This window comes from Lactuca virosa, chromosome 4 (assembly GCF_052849685.1).
Source record: "Lactuca virosa cultivar CGN04683 chromosome 4, Lactuca_virosa_CGN04683_v6, whole genome shotgun sequence".
NCBI lineage: Eukaryota > Viridiplantae > Streptophyta > Magnoliopsida > Asterales > Asteraceae > Lactuca > Lactuca virosa.
Window position 1 is genome coordinate 335,696,612 of NC_136429.1, and position 22,980 is coordinate 335,719,591.

Here is a 22,980-nt window from a genome sequence, read left to right on the forward strand (position 1 = left end):
CACATATAGGGGACAACTTCTTAAATGTTGTCGGGTTTGGGAGGTAGCATTAAATTCTCTTGCACTTGTTGGTTACCTGGTCTGTATGTGTCGCGTTTTTTCTATTTTCGTCTCAAGTTCGAACGGTCATAACTTTTTCATGCGAACTCAGGTTTTAATGATCTGTATATCCATGCGTTCATATTCATGTCTACACAACTTTCATTCACATTACTTCAACTAAAAAGTATTAATTTTCACTTTCAGTTTTTATAAGCAAATGTTTATACTTTATTAACTTAAAAGTGAAAACGGGTGTTACAAAATGTCACATGTACTCACCTTGGTAGTTAGGTTATCTATCAACACAATTCCACTCAGCCTTCACTCTTGATTCCTTGCTTTTTTCCTTATCTCTTCCAAGTTAAATTCCTTTAAAACTAATCATTTTATTCAATTATTATGTCAATTACATTTTTATCCATGGTCCATTCACATTCTATATACTAATTGTACAATTTGAATGCTATTTCAATGGCTCATATTTTGTCTTGTCCTCCTTTAATTGTCATAACATTTTGGTTATAAACATAACTCTTTTGAAAAATCTCAACTAAGCTTTTCATGGGTTATAACACCCCTGTGTTATGCATTATTATCAATACCAACTTCAAACTTATGCTAATTTATCATTACCTTGCTAATCTCAACTAATAACATGTTAATTACTTCATAAGCATGCTTCAATATGATCATGGTTACGTGCGCTTCGTCTAATTGGTCTTTCAGGAAAAAAAATCCCGTTTTTTTTTTAACAAAACCGGGAAAGGAAAATTTACTTGAGAGCATTATTCCTCAATTTTTATTGTGGACTTCGACTAGGTGTTATAGAAGAAGAACAGATTAGATTGGATGGATGAAAATTCCTTGGTTAAGTTATGATTCTTTAATTTTTTTTAGCGCCTTTATTGAATAAAATATTTTTCAATTCAAAAAATAATTATAATAACCTAAATGACATAATAATTCACAACTAAACTTGGAAAGTTGAGACCGATGTGTATTCTTCGATCTCCAAGTCAACAATACGTCGAGTCGTCAACACCACCATTCAGCAAGAACTAAGATTCAGCAAGAACTAAGAAACAACAGTCTATCAAGTATCAATCATCTCTTGTCTCTTATCTCTATCATCTCACACGTGATGTTAGAAATTGGAACTATTGAAAATTCAATTCATTTTTTGGATGAGATTTTCATCTGTTTTAGATAATGGAAATTCGAACGGTTAAACTTTAACATATTAAGATCATAAAGTGGGACATCCGTACCTGTAGGTATACCCCCGAACGTATGGTTATTTACTGACAGACATGACAATACAACTGGGTTTGTGGTATGATTTTATCATCGAGTATGAAACTAAGATCACCAATCCACGTCTCATTTCCATCCCTAAACATAGGGAGGTAAATCACAAAGACCTTAGAACAAGAGAACAAGAAATGTGATACCAAACTCGAACCTAGAATGTACGTATTTTCACCTCCTTATCATTATGGCAAGTTCATAATTTATTCATTGTTATTGTTATGAGTTTTAATTATTACATTTATGATAGGTTTATGCTTTTTCTTGTCTTGTCTATTTTTCCGAAGATGGTGTATTTGATTCTTGTGTCCTTGTTCTTCTTATTAAGGAATCATCGGGAAGTTAACATAATTAGGGATCCATTGCCTAACTCGAACCTAAAACCTCATGTATGTATTTTCACCTCCTTATCGTTGTGGCAAGTTCATAATTTATTCAATTTATTACTTGATTGTTCTTGTTATGTAGTTTATATGATCACATTTATTATGGGAATCTGTTTTTTCTTGTCTTATCATGTTTCGAAGATGATTTGCTTGATTCATGTGTCCTTGTTCTTCTTATTAATGAATCATTGGAAAGTTAACATAATTAGGGTCCTTTTGTTCCATGTAAACAAACAAAGCAAACTAGAGTCTAAGTAAGAATTAAGGTGTTCATGTAAACAAACAAAGCAAACTAGAGTCTAAGTAAGAATTAAGGTATTCAGTACAAAAAAAAATCAAATAAATAAATTAAGGTATTAGACCACCAAAAGCTTTATCTTTTTAGAGTTATTGGAATTTTCACAATATAATTCATTGCCAAAATTGAAAAAGAATTCTCTTTTGTTCACTAGGAAAAAAATGAATGGTTTTGTTGCAAACTATTTAGGTGAATAGGTCAACTTTTACTAGTAAGTGATACTAATTATTTCTTCCAGCAAAGCAACATTTGATTAGTTAAGTGACAATATCTTTATGAACAATTTATCTAACTTTTAAATTTAAATTTATTACTTTTTGTATATAAAACATGTATTATGTTGACTTTGACTTTGTTGAACAATTGTTATGTAGAGAGTTGCCTATGACTTTGTTGAAGAATTGTTATGTAGAGAGTAGCCTACGGGCTACGGGCTCAATTGGACACTCAAGTACGAAGTAATTCCATTTAATTAAAGAAGGTTTCTGAGAAGAAGATCCAAACAAGGGAGCAAGGCGACCGGAAGGAGGGTTGGCTTACAGGCCAGGCCTCCCTCTAACCCAATAACTAGTATCATCTTTCCGTCCATCTCTATTAGGAGGTATTAAATTTGCAAAAGAGTTTGTTTGAGTTACTTTGTAGAAATTTAAAGTTAAAGATGTTAAAAGACAAAAAAATTGCTACAAATATTTTTTTATTTGTAATTATTTTGCTAAAAAATTAGCACTTAAGTAGTCCATCATAATTAATTTGATGTAAAATAAATGCGGAAATAGTTCCCATAGCAAATTTGCTATGGAACCATATTATGCACAAAAATTAGCTACAAACTAGGTGAATACACGCACGTTGCACGAACTACAACAATATAGTTGAAATCTTTACAAATATGTTTCTTTAAATATAGCAATGATGTTATTAACTCGATATAATAATTCTTACAATAAGTTGATATAAACATTGTTTTGAATTATATGATAATGTAGACATGTTTTAAAACTCTATAATCTTAATTGTCTCAATGGTCCCTACCCACAGGTTACTCATGAAAAAAGTTAAATATAATATATGACTTAATGATATTTATAGTTGTTATGATTATATAATTTAAACGAAAATTATTTGGCTAACATTTTAATTTCTATCATTGTGATTATTTAAAACATCAAACATTTTATTTGTTTCTAAAGATAACAATATAACTTTTGTATATAGTATCGCTTTTAACTGTTATTGTTGTAAGTTATATTAAGCTCATATTTGGAAACTCTTAATTACTAAAAAAATAGTTTTAGGATTTTTTTTCTAGTTAATTTGGGATTATAGCTGAAGTTTTGTATTTAACACTATAATTTATAACTTTTAACTATTTCCAAAATAATCTTTGGATTTTTTAAGTTTAACTGAAATTTCGATATGATTAACCCTTAACGTTATAATTATTATAAATAGTTTTAGGTATTTTTTTTAGTTTATTTAGGATTATAGTTTAGGTTTTGCATTTAACACTACAATTTATAACTTTTAACTATTTACAAAGTAATCTTTGAATTTTCTTTTAAGTTTAATTCAAATTTCGATCTAAGTTGATCCTTAACATTATATTTAAATTAATAATTTGAAATATTTTATATAAACTATTCAAAACTTATGACTTTAAATGACAATGGTTCACATACAACATATCCAAACTAATAAATTGAGTATAATATGTTTAAAGTTAAAGACAATTTTATAAGTAGAAGTAAAAAGATGTTATTTAGTTAACATTGTTAATCAATTTATATTCATTATTATAAATAAATTAAAAAGTAATAGGAGTTTTAAATGAATACGATAAAAAAATTATATCTTTTACGGTATACTAGAGATTCTCATTTTCAATCTTGGTAGCGAATTACAATTATGGACAAATTTTAGCTACAAAATCTCATTTCCAATCTTTGTAGCAAATTCCAATGCTCTTTCAGATTCCGCTACCGAATTTTAGCCTTATTATATAGAGAAATTAAATATTCTCCTACCTTTTCTTCCTGCCCATATGAAATGTTGACATGTGTCATATTTGGATAAGATTAATGATATTTTAATACACTTGTCATCATTTCAAATGGGTAGGAAGATATGTAGGAAGGAAAATAAGAGGATATTTAATTTCTCTATTAATATCTATACTTAATTCCCGGAGCCTTAAGTACAGTATAGTTTGCCCATTTGAAAATTTGCCACTAAGGTTTTTCATTTTTACCTACTCTCTTTAACATTTTGGCCACCTAACATTTCTGTTTTTAGACTTTTGACACTATGTTTGTTTCTTTGCATTTGTGACCCGCTGCCGCTCCTTTCCTCCAATAAAATTCTCCACCGTCATTGACTGGCGTGATAAAATTTTCCACCGCCATTGACTACCGTCTTCTTATTCCCAATTTCATACATAGCCCCTTCCTACTTTCTTCTCTCTCGCCGAAAGTCGGTTCCAGAGGAAAGCGACTATACCTCCGCCTCCGCTTCCTTTCCTATGTGCGGGTATATGTGTCTAGAATTTCTGTTGTTTGGCCTCCAACTGTTCCACCGATTGAAATAAGTGGCAAACCACTCTGTTCCTGCGTTCCAGCTCTCAGCATCTCCTGAACCTCCTAAATCGACAACTTCATTCGTCTTTCTTCATTCAAGATCAACGATCTTATTTTGTTGATTTTAATTTTTGTACAGGTAAGCACTGCGATTACAGGAAGATGTTCGATTATGAGTAACAGTAGATTCACATGGGTGAAAGTTGCAGATACAATTGACAAAAAGTTTTTGACATCTTTTCGCACTGAGATCACAAGAAAAGGTTACGGTTTGGCCCAACTTTGTTTGCAGTTTAGTTTCGTGTTTCTTTTTACTTCCAATTTACACACACCAACTGTTTGATATAATGTATGTGTGAAGGTTAGTTAGACTTCTTTATGGAATGATATAAGGTACAACTTAGCCTTCCTTACAACTTACAAACGTCATACTTATATGAAGATGTTCTTTGTTAATGTGACTGAAACTTGATGATTTATTAGTAAGAAAATATACTGTTAATATTGTTAATATTCTTGGTATTTCAGTTTTACTGACCCCATTGCTTCTGAGATTCAGATGCAGATTAAATTCATGGATAACCTTTTACAAAATGGATTTGAGATTGATGTTGTTGATAAGGTATTGTTTTTATATATAATGGTTCCAAATCAGCAATTTACTGAAATTTAAAATAACTTATCTAAAAATGATATGGGTCAAAGTCAATTACGAAAAGTGGTTGACATTTGTCCAAAAGAGTTCTCTAATGCTTACAACCTCATATATCACTTTTTTTTTTAAAAAAAGAGTCTGTGTTTTTGCAACTCCTCATGCCTGGTGAGACCCACCCTTCTCCTTCAAACTCCATTTTCCATGTCATTATTCCTTTCTTTTATTTTTTCTCAAAATTACTAAAATGCCCTTGTCATAGGATGGTGCTACTCCACTTCATTATGCTATTTAAGTGAGTCTCATGCAAACGGTTAAGTTGCTCATCAAATGCAAAGTTGATGTCAATGTTGCTGATAATGTAATATTAATATTGATTCTTTTATTAATTTATTTCTTTTTTAAGTTTTAATTCAATCTTATTGTTTTATAGGAAGGGTAGACCCCATTGCATCAGGGAAAAACAGGACTCTTTGATTTCAACAGCCCACCCTTTCTGTTAGAAGGAAGCAGTTGGGCAGCAAGAAGAAGAAATGCAAGTACGTAAAAATTTGGTTTATTAATACATTAATCTTTATTTGCATGAAATTAAAAAAAAAAAAAACAAAATCATACATTGCTTAGCTTTCATTGATTTATTTTGACCACGTTCATGTTGATTTCAGTTTTGGTCGCCAAAGTGCAATCTATCAGTAAATTACTTGGACATATTACTTGCTGTTTATGAATTGCCTGTATATTTGGCAAGGTATGTCCTCTTTTACAAATAAATTCCTTATTTGTATGATATTTTTTTAGGTACAATGATTATTTTGGTAGTAAGAGGTAATATGAAGACTAGAAGTGTTCTACTTTTATATTATCACGTTCATAATAATATCGTTCTTATAATATCACATCTATTTAACCTGGACTAAAATTTCGAATGAATAAAATGGTTAAAATGTTATTCACTCTTACTTGTATTGGATTATTTGATGTAGTTATCTTCTTTCATCCACACAAAAAATGGAGCTAATTAGACGTTTTCCCTTGAAATGCCAATTACTTTTAAATTGGCAGCCATTTAAGGTACTACTACTGTCTTTTATTGGTTTGAGTCTTGAAACAACTCATAAGGTTGAATTTTTTTAAGTTATTACCATGACCAAATTACATTTTTAGTGCAGATGATCAGTTTTGATTACACTTCTCTTCATCGAATCCTATGTTGTCACTAATACACATAAGGTGAGCATATGTTTCTTCTTTTTTCCTTTTTTTTTTTTTATATTGTGAAGATGGAAAAAGTTGGTAATTTTTTTTAATGAATATTTAATTCTATATAAAAACTTATATAAAAATATGATTTGTACATGAAAACTTTGGAATGAAATGACCATGACTAAATCTAGAAACATCATATGAAAACAAAATGGTTTTTCTACTTGGTAATATGGTATTTTCTTTATAAAGATGCTCAGTGCATATAAGGTGTTTGACAAAATGCCTCAGTGAGTTTTTTCTGATATATGATGTTTATATATTCTGAATATCACGGTGAAGAATATTCATAAGTAAATTTACTAACCACGTTAATGAATCTATGATAATATGGTATACTGTTGATTTCTTTGGAAGTGGCAAATAAACTAACATGTATTTTCATGTTATAACAGATGGAACAGGCAAACCGAATCCACAACGCATTGAATACTATAACAACCTCATTGATTTCTATTTTTTGGAAAAATGTCCAGATTTGGAGTCAAAAAGTGAAGGTGTTTCTGAACTTACTCCCCTTGATGCGGACGATGCTTTTTGAAGTTCTAATATAGCTTCTAGAAAGGTAAGCCTAAAATAGATCGCCAAATGGGTAGTGATATATGTGTGGATAAAATGTTGTATACATATAAGGTCCATTTTTTTCTTGACCGATAAACTGTCTTAATGAGATTAAATGACCATTTTACCCATACATTGCACTATAAGTCAGGAAAATTAGTAAATGGATAGTGTCTGAATGTATTAAGTTATGTTCTTTTTTTTAGGTTAACCTATTAAGTAAAGACGAAACAGCCCCCAAGTCTTTGTGAAAGTATTTTCATATGTTCACACTTTTAACAAAGAAAAGTATATTGTCATAAAGCCTTAGGTCTCGAGGGATGTTCGTTAAATTGTCAAGTTCGTGGTTTAATCAATCAAAGAAACGTGAAAATTTGTCAGAGTATACAAATTTCAGTCGGATCACCACATCCAAAAGATATCTTATCCACTTTACGGTCAATCTCTTTCTATCTATCTTACAAGAAAAGACTAAAATACCCTTTTGTTAAAGTGGATTGGTTTATATATATATATATATATATATATATATATATATATATATATATATAAACCAATCCACTTTAACAAAAGGGTATTTTAGTCTTTTCTTGTAAGATAGATAGAATATATATATATATATATATATATATATATATATATATATATATATATATATATATATATATGTCTTCATGTTGGTGGTTATGCATGTATTCCAACTAATACAGAAGAAATTATGATTTTTGAATCTAATTCCATTAAAACCTTACACACAACAAACTTTATTAAATAGTTTCATACAATAGGTCTATATTTTCAAAAAATCTGATGTCTGCTTTTCTAGAAGAGCAACAAAATCTACTTATATGTAGGTAATGACAAATTAATCTTTGAAAACTAATTCTCTATTGCTTACTATTTATTTTCATTTATTCACCACCTAAAGGCTAAAACGCTATTGATTTCTCATTTTCACATATATTATAACAGGTAGCAAAATCCCAGGTAGCAAAATCCCATTTCATCCTTTCTAAGATCCCAGTGTTTACATGCAAAAAAAAAAAAGAATGTAAGTGCTCATAAATTGTTCTCTGTTTGACTGTATACCATTTAATTGTTAGTATTTTTTCGATTTATTTGTTTACTATGTTTGATTAAATGCCAGTTCCAGAGAAAATTCATGGTGTTTTTGTTCCATAGGGACCTTTTTTTTAATTAAGTATGGACTATTTCTATAAAACATTTCTGCACAGGACCTGTTTTGTAATCTTATTTATACAATATTAAATGAATTGAAATATCAGCAGTGATAAATGACATTTTCTTCAAACTTTTGTTTCTTTTATACATACATATTTGAAAAAAAAAAATCCTCTGTTCTCATGCAGTTTATGCTGGTTTTTTTTTCAGGTAAATGAATGATGTGGTATCACTGACAACTCAATTTATCATAATCTGATACTTCCATTCCTGTGTCATCCAACTCTTCAGCTCACTTTTGATTCAGAAAGGAGAGATAAAACATTTTTTCACCTGTTCATTTTGTCTTATTATTATTTCATAACCGATATAATGATGCAATTCTTCTATAATTAGTGTATGTTCTTACCTGACAGCCTCTTATAGCGACATAATTGTTTATGCAATTTTGAATTATATACGGCAAATAGATTGGTGGAAGGCTATCTATATATATATTGTCGTCATACGTAATAAACTCTTGAGTAGAGTTATATGTTGTTTTAATTCGAGTGTTAGTTTGCCATGTCGAATTTGTAGATTTGAATTCTGAATTTTGATTAATTATGTTTCAGAAATAATGTTTTTATAGTAATTACTCCCATTTGATTGAAAGTCAGATTTCTTCTACAAATTTGATCCTCTTTTCATTTGGGTGTCTCCTTAAATACGAATAATTTAGGGCTTCTTTTGATTATCATTTGTAATTATAAATTCACTTCTTTTTGTTGAAATTATAGTTTGATATCTTTTCTATACTTGAAACACATTTGATGATGGGCAAGTGGTTAATATTATTGAAATGAGATAATTATAATTATGTATTTTCCTTTCTAAATCATTATATATAAATCTTATGGTTTTGTATATGATAATGTCACAAAATGGAAAATGTTAAAGATTCTCATAAAAACTATAAAAACTTTATAAAAAATGATATTTAATCGTAAATATGCATTACATTTTATTAATAAAATACTCATTTTCTAGAAAAATATAAATATGATAACATAAAAAAGCATAAAAAATTTACAAAAAAAAAAATAAAAAAAATTCAGGAACGATTGACTAATATCAAATGAAACATAGTTAAACACATTCATATGAGAACATCAAAACACATAAGTAACTACAACTAACCCCGCATGTGGGGGTGATACTTTCCTAGTTACACATTAACTTTATGATCTATGCAATTTATTGTAGTTATTTAATATGTTATGATAGAAATAAATTTGTGACATGAACATACGTCATTATCTATAATATGTATGTTCTAAAAACATTCACTTATAAGATCTAAGGATGATATATAATAAGTATTTATAAAGAATGTATCTAACACAAAAGTATCTTAGAATATTCCAAATTGAAAAATAAATTGTTTCTTCTGCATAGCACAGACAATAATTTCAAGTTTTCATAGTCAGTGCACAAATGAATCCCTAAACTATCACCAATTAAAATTAAACCCATGGAATAGTTTCATAAATTATTTTGGACAGATTACACAGTGCCAATATGGCACGAATTCTAGCACATTTTCATGCAGCAACCTTTACTCCTCGCCTAACTCAGATGCATAGTGCCCAGCATTCCTATCCTGCAACCAAAAAAAAAAAACAAAAATCAGAAATTCCAAGCCTAAGTCTATAAAATCCCATGAAAAATAAAGTTCACAAAACAAGACTGGAAAAGGTTTCTAGGCTTTATTTTCCATGAAGAGGATTTTCCACATGTCCCACCTTTTTTAGTAGGACAATAATTATAAATTTTTGTTAAGATGTAATTTGGGAGTGGCTTGAGAGATTAGTCTATATTATTTCTCAAAGCAAGGGTTGTTGGGGATCTTTGAGACAATTCCAACAATCTTTGCATACAAAAAAAAAAAAAAAAAAAAAAGGTTGTTGGTGTACCTGAGACATCATCCGCTGTTTGTTCAGAAACTGAGTCCTTGCCTTGTTGACTATCGAGTTGGGAGACCTGTACATCCTCTGTGATGGGTAAATTGGTAAATTCTTATATCAGTTAACAAACTTGACACCCAAATAGTAACAAGTTTATGAATAAAAAAAAGAAAGCATGACCCAAAAAGAATATGAACAAACCAAACCTTATCAATCCCTGATACACGATCTGTGCTTGATAGAATCTTTTTCTTTGGTGTGAAGTCGAATACCTCATGAAGAAATTCATTTTCCTGTACAAATAGAATCAAAATCATTTACATAGAAATGTGCTAAACATAAACAATATTTTTTTCTATTATGATCATAGTTTTACATCCTTAAACGCACCATTCTTTAATGTAAAACATAAATAACAAGTGCAATCGAACCTGCATGTGCTTCACGAATCCTCCACCAAGAAATCGCTTCAAAAAGTTCAACTGTCAAAACACAAATATTAGAAAACATGAAATATAAAAAGGGTATTCATGTCTTTTACACATTAAAAAGTTCCATTGACATCAAAACACAATATGAGCCAAAGAGCACTAAACCAAACCTGGATTAGTTGGGACCATGTTGTAGTTGTAAGCGACTCTCCACCAATTTTCACGGAGGTTTCAGGGGAATAACCGTCCTAAACTCATCAAAAAAATAAAAAAATAAAAATGTATCGAATTATCGATCATTTCAAACAAATTAATAATAGACGAATACCTCAAGAAATTCAAGAATATCCCTAAAGGTGTTGCGCTGGCTGTTGAGATCTTTTTTGGCAGAACCCTTCCCAGCGGCTTCAGCAGAAAGATTTTTCACTTGATTTACCACTTTTGCCCTCAAACCCTGTATATGGGTAACATCACGAGAACTAATAGCATCAGTGGCAGAAGTGTCATTAGTAGTAGGTTTAGAAGCTCCACAAAACTTCTCTAAATTTCCCATTTCGTATATCAGAGCAAGTGCTTCACCGGCTGCAATACGCACAGATCTGTCATCTTTCTCTAAAAGAGTGGAAAGATAAGAAACAGACCTGCATAAAATTAATTGTTAATTTCATTAAGTAAGCTAAGCTACATATGAGTGTATCTTTATTGACTTAATACAGAAAGTTAGGTAAAGAACCACTTTTCCCATTAAATCATAAGTTTTTAAAGATTTATAAATATACCAATGGAATAATTGATCAAAAATGGAAGTATGTTGTTATTTATTGCATTTAGCCCTATTTATAAACAACATTTATCCATACAACACTTTATTTATACAGAAGTTAATGGAAAATATATATACATGGACTTACTCTTGCCAACTTTTAGGATCAAGGGAAGGCCCATCCATTGTTGTAAGAAGAAAAGCCCAAGCAGATACAACTGCTGATATTATTCCTGGTGATGGCTTAGTGGCAACAACCTGAAACATGCAGCCAACAGTTTTACTCATAAAATACCAACATGCTTTTGCAAATTATATAATACTGGCTTAAGTTTAATAAAGTATATTTGGAAATGAGTAAGAATGATTCTTATATTCTATTATTGATTGTTAACTAATCTTTGTCAACTGTATAGTACTGTTATAATAAGGGTTAATATCATAAAAGACCCTATATTTTGGGTTTTTTTCCGGATTAAACCTCAACTTCATTTTTTTCTGAAAAAGACCTTGTATTTTTTTTCTTTTTTCCCGATTGGGCACTTTTAGTCATTTTTTCCGAAAAAAGTTGTAAAACGTGAGTTTTTTTGAGAAAAACTAAAAAGTTGGGGTTTTATTTGGAAATACTTAGAAGGTTGATGGTTTTTTCAAAAAAAAAAAGAAAGAAAAAGTTGACGGTTCTTTTGGAAAAAATGAAAAAATACAAGGTCTTTTTCAGGAAATAAAAATAAAAATGACCGGAAAAAATTCAAAATATAAGGTCTTTTATGAAATTAACCCTTTTTCCAGGAAAAAAAACAAAGTTGAGGGTTTTTCCGGGAAAAAAAAAAACCCAAAATATAGGGAGAAATCAGAATAAATGGATAAATGAAAGGTCTTTTTTAAGATACTCGAAATTATTTTTTTACCTAATGATCACAGTATAGGACACATAATAAGAGAACAATAACAAGGTATGTAGAGAAATAGTGGCCTTAGTTGCAGAAATTAGAAAGACTTTATCCCTAAAATTTAAAAAGATGGTAAAATAAAGAGACACATACATTGGGACCAAGTTTTGGATGGACCACTTGCCACATAATTTGCATGCATTTCTCAGTTTCTTCAGGTTCTTTGCCACCAACAAAAGCAATCACAGCCAACCCCTCTAATAACTACAAATCATTGTTGCCCAAAAACACCATCAAATAACAATCACTTACACTAATAAATACAAGCTTAAAAAACAGAAAATTAGCAACATATTCTCATATTTTCATCTACTAAAGCATCCTTACACCATTTTCCTTTGAAATCTACCCAATTATATAAATCTCATCCAAAATTGGGTAGCTTTTCCAAAGTACAGTGCCTTTAAGAGAAAAAGAAAATTGAAATAAACATGTTGTTATAGAAGAAAATAGAAGTATGGTGCTATAATACAAAAAAAATGAAAGTACGTTGCTATTTCTTGTATTAGCAAATAGATATATGTATATACATACCGACGCTATCTTTGATGCTTCAGAGCGTGATTTGAGAGCCTCTGAGAAGGGAGAAACCGATTCTTCCAATATTTCTTGTGATTTCTCACCCGATCCAGCAGTTAGAGCTAGTAATCCTATACATATACAACTTTTTATTGCTCACAACTATCAAATTAAATTAATTACATTAAATTTAAAAAAAAAAAAAAAAAAAAAAAAAAAAAAAAAAAAATTATACCGATGGCATGAGATGCTAAGGAGATCTCTTTTGCTGATCCTCGCTTTACAGAATTGAGACATTGATGCAGCAATGTTGCAAATCTATGGTGAAAAACATAAATCATCAATTCAAGATAATGATTAAAACAATAATAAAAAAATAAGAATGATAATATTGAATACTTACTTCTTTTCGACAAACTCGTGTGGTAAGCTGCTGTTAAAAGCCTCTATGATATCAGCCAAAGCCTTCTCCCTTGTGGACCCCCTTTGAACACACAAAAAATAGCAATGGATTCAAATAAATGCGGATATTGACAATTAAGTGTATTCTAAGTACAACTTTTTATTATGAAGGCATTATATTTTGAAATGTCTACCGAATTACAGCTTATACTTGAAACTTATTTGTATCGTACTTTGGAAAGTTTAATCATTATTAGGACATTATGTTATGAAAAATCTATCCATATATCGATAAAAAATGATTGGTATTCATATGACATTGCTATCAATGCTTTAATAGAATTAATTAATGGAGGATCCTATGACAAACATTAAACAAATTAATTCCATTTAACCTTTCCATGAACAAACTATTACACTGAAAGGCCTTTCATTTACTGGATTGTATTCTACTATTCTTACATTAATTATCATATTGCATCATAACAAAAAGGTTGATTTAATCAAAGAGCACAAGCCATTAAACATTCCATTTTCATACTAGATAACAATTACAAGAAATTAGGAAATTACCGTTTCTCATACAAAGCATCTAAACTTTGATCCAAAACACTTTCTTTATCGAGCTGCACTTCTGGCACACCATTCCCCACCACATAATCAGAAGGGACAGTTGACGATGAACTCACACTATCAGTATCATCGCTATCAAGCATTGCAGCATTCTTGCGTTGAGAACTACCTGCAAAAAAATCAAAAATCACACCACAATTACTTCAATGTTATACAAACACAAATTACTCAATAGTTGCATGTGGAAGCAACATTTCGAATATGACGCGTTGACCACTAACAAACCATCCGCTAAATTTGGGAACTTGAAGGAAAACAACCCGGATTGGATTCAACGAAAAACGAAACCCTAGAATTATTTTAATCTAAGAATCGACTACAGAAAGAAGCATAGCAACAGAATCAGAAATCGTATATGAAGCAGACTGATTTACAAAAACTACTTACGTTGTTTACCCATTGGTGACAGCTCCTGGTTGAAATCGTTATAAGGAAATACAAGGGTGACTATGAACAGGAAAAGGTTTGAAGAATAACAAAGAATGAATGGAAGAACGAATGAAATCAAGTGTTGTTGAATAAGCGAAAGAGAAACTGTCCATTAAAGAGCTTTGGTTTTTATGGAGCGCAAAAAGATGAGAAGGGGGCTGGCATAAATTTCTCTTATTGCCGACTCAAAGGAGTAATATTCAAGTTGAGTGGTTCGGAATATTCGAGTGGCGTGTGGGGAAGTAGAGGACCCAAAAGATCCTGGCCGTTGGATAGTGGAGATTTCGTGATTGTTCAAGGTTGCTTTATGGAGAGCAGCTGATGTATCTTATGAGAAGATGCCCTACGTGTTGCACTGTATAACGACTTCAGCCGCAAACGTACGACACTTTTCAACAAAATACGTGGACGCGTGACAATAAATTGCAAATTTGGTAATCTCGTCGACTTGGTATTTCATAATTGGGCATTTGACACCAAAGCCCTTGAGTTTGACAATTTCATACGAATTTCTCTGAAGTTCGTTTTCTTGTTCATTATTGTCTAATAGTTAGAAAGCATGTGTCATAAATCTCATTCATCAGGTAAAGGACCTTATGTTGAGGTGTGAAAACTTGAGCAAATGTGTTATTGATGGGAAAAAGGTACTCTTTATGCACAAAAGTGATCATGGTACCTAAATGTGCTCTTGGTGAGCAATGGTGTTCTTGGTGTGCAGAGGTGTAAGTGCCCTCCTATCGATGTGTTGGTCTGTTAAATGCACTCCAGGTCATCAGAATGCGCTCTTGGCTCTTGGCTCGTCAGGTGGAGTTGAATGCGCTCTAATGATGTGATGAGGCGGTTTGGATGCACTCCTAAGTGCATGGCATTTGGCCATGCACATCCCTCAAGGTTAACGGTTCTAGAAGAAATTGCATGGTGTCATGTGATTGGTTGGCAATTAGGACATCCCTTCATGGGTTAATTATAGATGGGCATCAAGAATTAGGGTTTTGCATGCTTGCCTATAAATAGGCACATGCCCACTTCATTATTCTTTGTGTTAGTTTTTTTGGAGCATATTCAAGAGATTACTAATTGTGAGAGCGCATCCTTTGGAGCAGTTTCTAAGAATAGACTTTTATTTTTCAGAGTTGAAGGGAGGTATAAGAAGTCAATCTCTCTCTCTCTCTCTCTCTCTCTCTCTCTCTCTCTCTCTCTCTCTCTCTCTCTCTCTCTCTCTCTCTCTCTCTCTCTCTTATATCTCACTTTGACTGAACCACGTTGATATTGTGGTTAGTTTTCAATTTTTCGTTTGTAGAATTTTCATTTTTATTCTATGTGTTTTTATCGATGTTTGTTTATAATTTGTTTGTAGTGCTTAACTTGGTTTGTTGAATTCCTAACAAATGTTGAGTGACAACAAAACAAGTTAAGCACTTCAAACAAATATCAAAACAATATTTGGTGAACTTGCGGAAATAAAACTTCTGAAAATGTAAATCAAGTGAACACAATATTTAACGTGGTTCGGTCAAGGTGACCTACATCCACGGGCGAACGAGAGAGAGAGAGAGAGAGAGAGAGAGAGAGAAGGGGGGGGGGGATTTTATTAACTTCCAAGAACAATTACAATCACACACAAAGGTTACACCTCACTTAAGCTCTCAAAACAAAAGAATCTCTCTTGCTTACTAACTGCTCCAAAGGAGTGCTCTCAACCTCACGATGATTACTCTCTTGAAATTATGCACATCTACAATGATGAAGATACGAGTCTATTTATGTCACGCCCCCAAACCGAGATGGCGGAAACATTCGGGGGTGGAGGACGTCATGTACAATATCATAACAATGCACAATAGTAAAACAAGCAACAACATCCATTGCATTAATAATATAGTTAATACATGTGTGTTCTTTGTATAGTTGTATGACACCAAAAATATAAATCAAAATAAAAGACGAGTCTGAACATGCTCCGTCTTCTCCAAAACCTGTGCTAGTGTACCTGCCTACTGGTTCCCTGAGAATACAAGTTTTTTTTGAAAGAGAGTATCAACATTTAAGTTGGTGAGTTCATAAGTATTTAGTGTCAAGTGTTTGTATTTGTTTCATGAAAATGTTTGTATTGTTTCGTAAAAATGTTTGTATTTGTTTGTATACTTCCCAGAAAATCCTATATTTTCTGCTTAAATGAAAAGTAGTCTTCTACCCAACATCAAACTGTTTGTATGTTTTGTTCTCTTGAAATTAGTGTAAAATGTATGTTTATACTTGAAATTGTATAAAATGTATGTTTTCCATATCTGTAAACCATCTTTACTAGAAAAATAGTATGCATTTCTCATGTGAGAATATCACTGTATGAATGTAATGGAAAATGAAGGTTTACAGCAGTATTGTATAAAATACACTATTGATGCATAACTGCCTTGTAACCAAACTGGTTAATTAAGGTTTAAAATGTGATTAGGGTTATAACCATGCTTGATTGACTAGTATAAAACACGATGTTCTTCAGACGTCGAAAATGATATGACATGTATCACCCGTAGACCTGCAGGTCCCACTGTAGCTAGCAGCAAGGTGTGGGATGGTTAGTCCTGTATGGATCTATACACAAACTCGCTCTCTCCCTCCAGGAGACTCTGGTTACAAAACGTGACTTAGCAAGAATATTGCTATGCCATGAAATAGTATCTCGCATTTTAGTTATCTCGTTCTCGTATAGTATGTAAGTTCCTTTTTGTCCTTGTAAATGAATAGTATACTTTGTAATGAAAAGTAATAGTATGTATGTATTGATTCATGTATTGTTCCACTGTTCTAGAAAATAGTATGACTGGTCTCTAAACTATACCTATTATAGTTTACTAGTATGTTTGTTTGAAGTGTAAATGATTTGGAGCAAAGACTCATTTTATCAGCATATACAAATGAGTTAAGTATGTTCTTGAAAAATGAGATTTAATACTCATGTATATATTTAGCATGTATAAGTATGCTTTAACGAACTTAGGACTATTGCTAAATACCTTGACTCATGTTCCTTGTTTGGTTGTGTGCTTAGGGTAGGATCACTAGTTCGACTGTCGGCTGAATCATAATTATACATGCTAAATATATACATGAGTATTAAATCTCATTTTTCAAGAATATACTTAACTCATTTGTATATGCTGATCAAATGAGCTTTTGCTCCAAATCTTTTACAGTTCAAACAAACATACTAGTAAACTATAATAGGTATAGTTTAGAGACCAGTCATACTATTTTCTAGAACAGTGGAACAATACATGAATCAATACATACATACTATTACTTTTCATTACAAAGTATACTATTCATTTACAAGGACAAAAAGGAACTTACATACTATACGAGAACGAGATAACTAAAATGCGAGATACTATTTCATGGCATAGCAATATTCTTGCTAAGTCACGTTTTGTAACCAGAGTCTCCTGGAGGGAGAGAGCGAGTTTGTGTATAGATCCATACAGGACTGACCATCCCACACCTTGCTGCTAGCTACAGTGGGACCTGCAGGTCTACGGGTGATACATGTCATATCATTTTCGACGTCTGAAGAACATCGTGTTTTATACTAGTCAATCAAGCATGGTTATAACCCTAATCACATTTTAAACCTTAATTAACCAGTTTGGTTACAAGGCAGTTATGCATCAATAGTGTATTTTATACAATACTGCTGTAAACCTTCATTTTCCATTACATTCATACAGTGATATTCTCACATGAGAAATGCATACTATTTTTCTAGTAAAGATGGTTTACAAATATGGAAAACATACATTTTATACAATTTCAAGTACAAACATACATTTTACACTAATTTCAAGAGAACAAAACATACAAACAGTTTGGTGTTGGGTAGAAGACTACTTTTCATTTAAGCAGAAAATATAGGATTTTCTGGGAATTATACAAACAAATACAAACATTTTTACGAAACAATACAAACATTTTCATGAAACAAATACAAACACTTGACACTAAATACTTATGAACTCACCAACTTAAATGTTGATACTCTCTTTCAAAAAAACTTGTATTCTCAGGGAACCAGTAGGCAGGTACACTAGCACAGGTTTTGGAGAAGACGGAGCATGTTCAGACTCGTCTTTTATTTTGATTTATATTTTTGGTGTCATACAACTATACAAAGAACACACATGTATTAACTATATTATTAATGCAATGGATGTTGTTGCTTGTTTTACTATTGTGCATTGTTATGATATTGTACATGACGTCCTCCACCCCCGAATGTTTCCGCCATCTCGGTTTGGGGGTGTGACAGATTGGTATCAGAGCTTTGTTTATAGTGAACTAAGTTTATCAACCCATAAAAGATATACAACTATAAACACAACGGGATTAAAACACTCTGACCAAGAGATTATACTTTTTAAATAATAAAATATTTTACTAAAGTATACATATATGCATTCATACTAAGAACAGTGTCATACTAGAACAGAACAAAAGTATTGCGATTGTTGAACAACACAAGTAGGCTTGGGGACATATAATTAGGTCTGGGATTAATATAGCCTAATCAACTATATATATCCAAGAAGTGATTAGCATGTGCCTAGGAACGGTTATGGTGTTGCAACAAGTCTAAAACATACCAACTCTACTACAAAGAAACACTAGAACATAACATAAACTTAAAATACTATAGGATCATTTTGTTGTACTATAATTACTTATGTGAAAACTAAAAAGACCCTTACTAGTAGGTCAATAGTTGCTGAGTGGATGCGCTAAGGTTATATGTGACTAAGATGTTATAGACTTAGAATCTGTGATCTTCGCTTTACTTCCTGTTCCTTGTTTGGTTGTGGTCTTAGAGTTGGATCACTTATTCGAAGGTCTATTCTATCTTGGTTATATATAGCTGGTATGCACTACGTAAGTATGGAAGTAACTGGTAAGGATCATCCTATAAATATCTTTAGTAATACATCTATTATATGTCTCTTACACCCCTTTTCTCGCTTTGATAACATGGCTGGATTTCATCTACCTAGTGACCCGTACTTTCCTAATCAAGGGGACGGTGGATGGCTTGAAGTTGAACCTGAAGAAGATGACCTTGTGGTCCCGATAGAAGAAGACCTTGAGGAGACTTCTGAGGAAGAGAATGAGGAGGAAGTTCAAGAAGACTCTGACTCAGAACCCGAGGTCTATAATCCACCTCAAGTTACCCAAAATCCTAACCCTCGACAGGATTTTCAAGGCCCGACGCCTCTGTGGGCAGTGAACTTAGGAAGGTGGAGCCACAAACAGGGACAACCACCTCCTTATAATGGAGACCGAAGCTTCTACAACTTGAGAGAGGGAGGCTCAGCTGACAAAATCCTCCCTATCTTGGTTCGCCGTGTTGCTCACAATGTTGAACAAGGAAGAGCAACCATCGACCAAGTCATAGAAATTAGGGCTAACTCAGGAGTCAACACAGTTCGCCTCCGCTATCTGACTGATGACGTGGAGTTAACAAGGACTCACACTGACGCTCTACAGATGGAACTGAATGCCAGCTGATCCGAAGTTAGAGAACTTCGACAGGGTCAAGTTGCATTGGAAAGGCGTTTGTGGGAAACAGAACACCAGCTAGCTGAGTCCAGGGCAGAATCTAGTACCAACTAGAACAACACCCCTCGCGAGTAGAGCATACTCTACTCACTCTTTTGGATATAGATTAGGTCTAATTTTAGACTCTAGTATTATTTGCCTATTTACGTCTAGACCTTGAACTTTCAGTTCGTTAAGTCTTCGTGTTGTCAAAGTTTTCTCTATATTGGTATGTTGTAAACCTATTACAAGGTCAAAATTTTCCCGAACTCTATACATCTATAATACCAATGAAATTGACAGGCATCTAATTCTCTTGGAAAATCTCTATCCAAATTCTTTCATCTTTCTAGTGGTAGACCTCTATTGTAAACACTTAAACAATTACATGTTGAACTATGGTGAATTAGTTCAGGGAACACTCTCACTATTCTCACTATTAACATCTTACCATTATCTTCATTTTTATGGACTTATAGTTGAAAGATGCCTCCTCATAAATCAAACAGACGCAATCCACCAATAACTCTAACTCAACCACCACCTACTCCACAATTCAATCCTGTAGTTTTTCAAGCTGCAGTGACCGCAGCTGTAACGACATCCTTAACTCAGATCAACGCTAGCGGTACTAGTGGAGGTGGAACGGGTATTAACTCTACCCAAGGTGATAGTCACGGGCACCCTAGGGAGTGTTCATACAAAGACTTCACCAACTGCAAACCCAAAGCCTTTAACGGTAGTGATGGAATCATTGCTCTATCACAATGGATAGAGAAAACAGAGTCTATCTTTGACATTTGCTCCTGCCCAGAAGGAAGAAAAATAAAATTTGCTGCCTGCACCTTCTCAGACAGGGCCCTCACATGGTGGAATGGCCATGTCAAGTCACTTACTCTAATATTGGCTAACTCGATGGGCTGGGATACACTGAAGGATCTAATGATAGGGGAATAATGCCCGAGGGGCAAAGTTCAGAAGCTCGAACAGGAACTTTGGAGCCTGTCTATGAAAGGTTCTGACATAGTAGCCTACACGACTAGGTTCAATGATCTAGTGGCTCTATGTCCAGGGATGGTCCCCACGGAGAGCAAAAAGATCGAGAGGTACATTTGGGGACTAGTACCTCCATTTCAGGGGAACGTATTGTCTTCGAACCCCTCTACATTAGATAGTGCCAAACGATTGGCACAGAGACTCATCGACCATGGAGTCCGTCCACAAACAACAAACCCTGCTGTCCCAGAACCAGCAAAAACGACCGACAACAAGAGGAAGTTTTGGGACGGAAAGAAGCACAAATCGGCGCAGAACTCCGCCAAGAAACAACCATTTGTGGTTGTTCATGCCGAAACAACCCCTGCTGTCCCTGCACCAGCAAAACAGTATGCTGGGAGTTTGCCGAAGTGCAACAAGTGCAACTTCCATCACAACGGACCATGCCGGGAGATGTAGTGTACTAACTGCAACAGGAAAGGACACACTGTCCATTTCTGTAAGGCACCGGCAAGACCAATCACCCAGGTCCCTGGTATGGGAGTAGGCCAGGCCTGCTACAGGTGCGGTGAAGTTGGACACTACAAATGGAACTGTCCAAAGGCGAGGAATACTGGTGGAGTAGGGAGACTTTTGGCGATAGGCCATGAGGAAGCTGTGGCAGACCCTACGGTGGTCACGGGTACGTTTCTCATCGATAACTCTTATGCATGCATACTATTTGATAGTGGAGCGGAGAGTAGTTTCGTGAATCAAAAATTTAAACACTTACTTAAACAACAACCACAAGCACTAAAAGAAACGCTCACCGTAGAAATGGCTAACGGGAAGACTGAGAGCACTAACGATATATACATAGGATGCACCCTCACTCTAGATAGCTTTTCATTTCAAATCGACCTCATGTCTGTCTCAATAAAAAGTTTCGACGTCATTATCGGTATGGATTGGTTAAGTCTTCATTGTGCTGACATCATGTGTTTTGAGAAAGCCGTTCGTCTTAATCTACCAAATAGCGAAACCCTAGTTATCTATGGCAACAAACCAGGCATGAACCTTCGAATCATCTCGAGTATTCAAGCCCAGGAGTACTTACGAAAGGAATATCATGCGTTCCTTGCTCACGTGGTTGATATGAGCCAAAAGGTGAAATACATAAAGAACATCCCAGAAGTACGCGACTTTCCCGACATTTTTCCCGAAGATCTTCCAGGATTACCACCACAACGTCAAGTTGAGTTCAGAATCGATTTAATTCCAGGAGCTACCCCTATAGCCAAATTGCCTTACCGACTAGCACCAACAGAGATGCAGGAACTATCCAGTCAACTGAACAAAATTCTCAGAAAAGGATTTATTAGACCAAGCTTCTCACCATGGGGAGCATCGGTCTTGTTCGTGAAGAAGAATGATGGATCGTTCTGTATGTGCATCGACTATCACGAGCTAAACAAACTTACCGTTAAGAACCGATACCCTCTACCACGGATAGATGACTTGTTCGACCAACTTCAAGGAGCAAGCTACTTTTCAAAGATTGAATTAAGATCCATGTATCACCAGTTACGAGTTTTAGAGGAAGATGTTCCCAAAACAGCATTCTGAACTCGTTATGGTCACTACGAGTTTATAGTGATGCCTTTCGGATTAACCAATGCACCCGCGGTGTTCATGGACTTAATGAATCGGGTGTGCCGTCCTTACTTAGATAGGTTCGTGATAGTAGTCATCGATGACATACTTATCTACTCACGCAGTAAGGAGGAACATAGTCAACACTTACGACAGATCTTGGAAACACTACGAGCAGAGAAGCTTTATGCGAAGTTCTCTAAATGCGAATTTTGGATTCGAAGAGTCGAGTTCTTGGGTCACGTGGTTAGAGAAGAGGGAATTCACGTGGACCCTTACAAAATCAAGGCCATTGAGAACTGGTCAGCACCAAAGACGCCTACGGAAATTCGTCAATTTCTAGGCCTCGCTGGCTACTATCGCAGATTTTGTAACACCTGGTTTGAGCATTGGTTGGAAACTTGCCAATGGAGAAGTTTCATGTATGG

General features: G+C 33.5%; 1 protein-coding gene and 1 long non-coding RNA gene across 9 annotated transcripts; one reads left to right on the forward strand and one right to left on the reverse strand.

The window, feature by feature from the left end:
* The first annotated feature begins 4,397 nt into the window (after nucleotides 1-4,397).
* On the forward strand, nucleotides 4,398-8,811 carry LOC145108574 (uncharacterized). 8 transcript variants are annotated; one of them, XR_013708393.1, is made up of 11 exons: nucleotides 4,398-4,870; nucleotides 4,969-5,089; nucleotides 5,167-5,229; nucleotides 5,522-5,620; nucleotides 5,693-5,798; nucleotides 5,925-6,007; nucleotides 6,243-6,330; nucleotides 6,429-6,489; nucleotides 6,918-7,087; nucleotides 8,056-8,134; nucleotides 8,476-8,811. It is a non-coding gene; the product is annotated as an uncharacterized LOC145108574 (long non-coding RNA). The 8 variants fall into 8 exon arrangements; XR_013708394.1 differs by having other exon boundaries at nucleotides 4,969-5,000; XR_013708390.1 differs by having other exon boundaries at nucleotides 4,398-5,089.
* Nucleotides 8,812-9,673: 862 nt separating this feature from the next.
* LOC145108576 (uncharacterized) lies at nucleotides 9,674-14,622 on the reverse strand. Its single transcript, XM_079045608.1, has 13 exons — nucleotides 14,297-14,622; nucleotides 13,850-14,018; nucleotides 13,278-13,358; nucleotides 13,110-13,192; nucleotides 12,890-13,005; nucleotides 12,449-12,559; nucleotides 11,554-11,663; nucleotides 10,971-11,283; nucleotides 10,813-10,890; nucleotides 10,643-10,693; nucleotides 10,418-10,504; nucleotides 10,221-10,298; nucleotides 9,674-9,907 (listed from the first exon to the last, which is right to left on the reverse strand). Exons 1-13 carry the CDS (start codon nucleotides 14,307-14,309, stop codon nucleotides 9,863-9,865), a joined length of 1,335 nt encoding a protein of 444 aa, XP_078901734.1. The 5' UTR covers nucleotides 14,310-14,622; the 3' UTR covers nucleotides 9,674-9,862.
* Between the last annotated feature and the right edge of the window lie 8,358 nt (nucleotides 14,623-22,980).

Coding starts and splice junctions, on each gene's coding strand:
- LOC145108576 (XM_079045608.1), bottom strand. Junction 13,006..13,109: donor CTTAGCATCTCATGCCATCG/GTATAATTTTTT, acceptor GTATATGTATAG/GATTACTAGCTCTAACTGCT. Junction 10,891..10,970: donor ATATTCTTGAATTTCTTGAG/GTATTCGTCTAT, acceptor TGATGAGTTTAG/GACGGTTATTCCCCTGAAAC.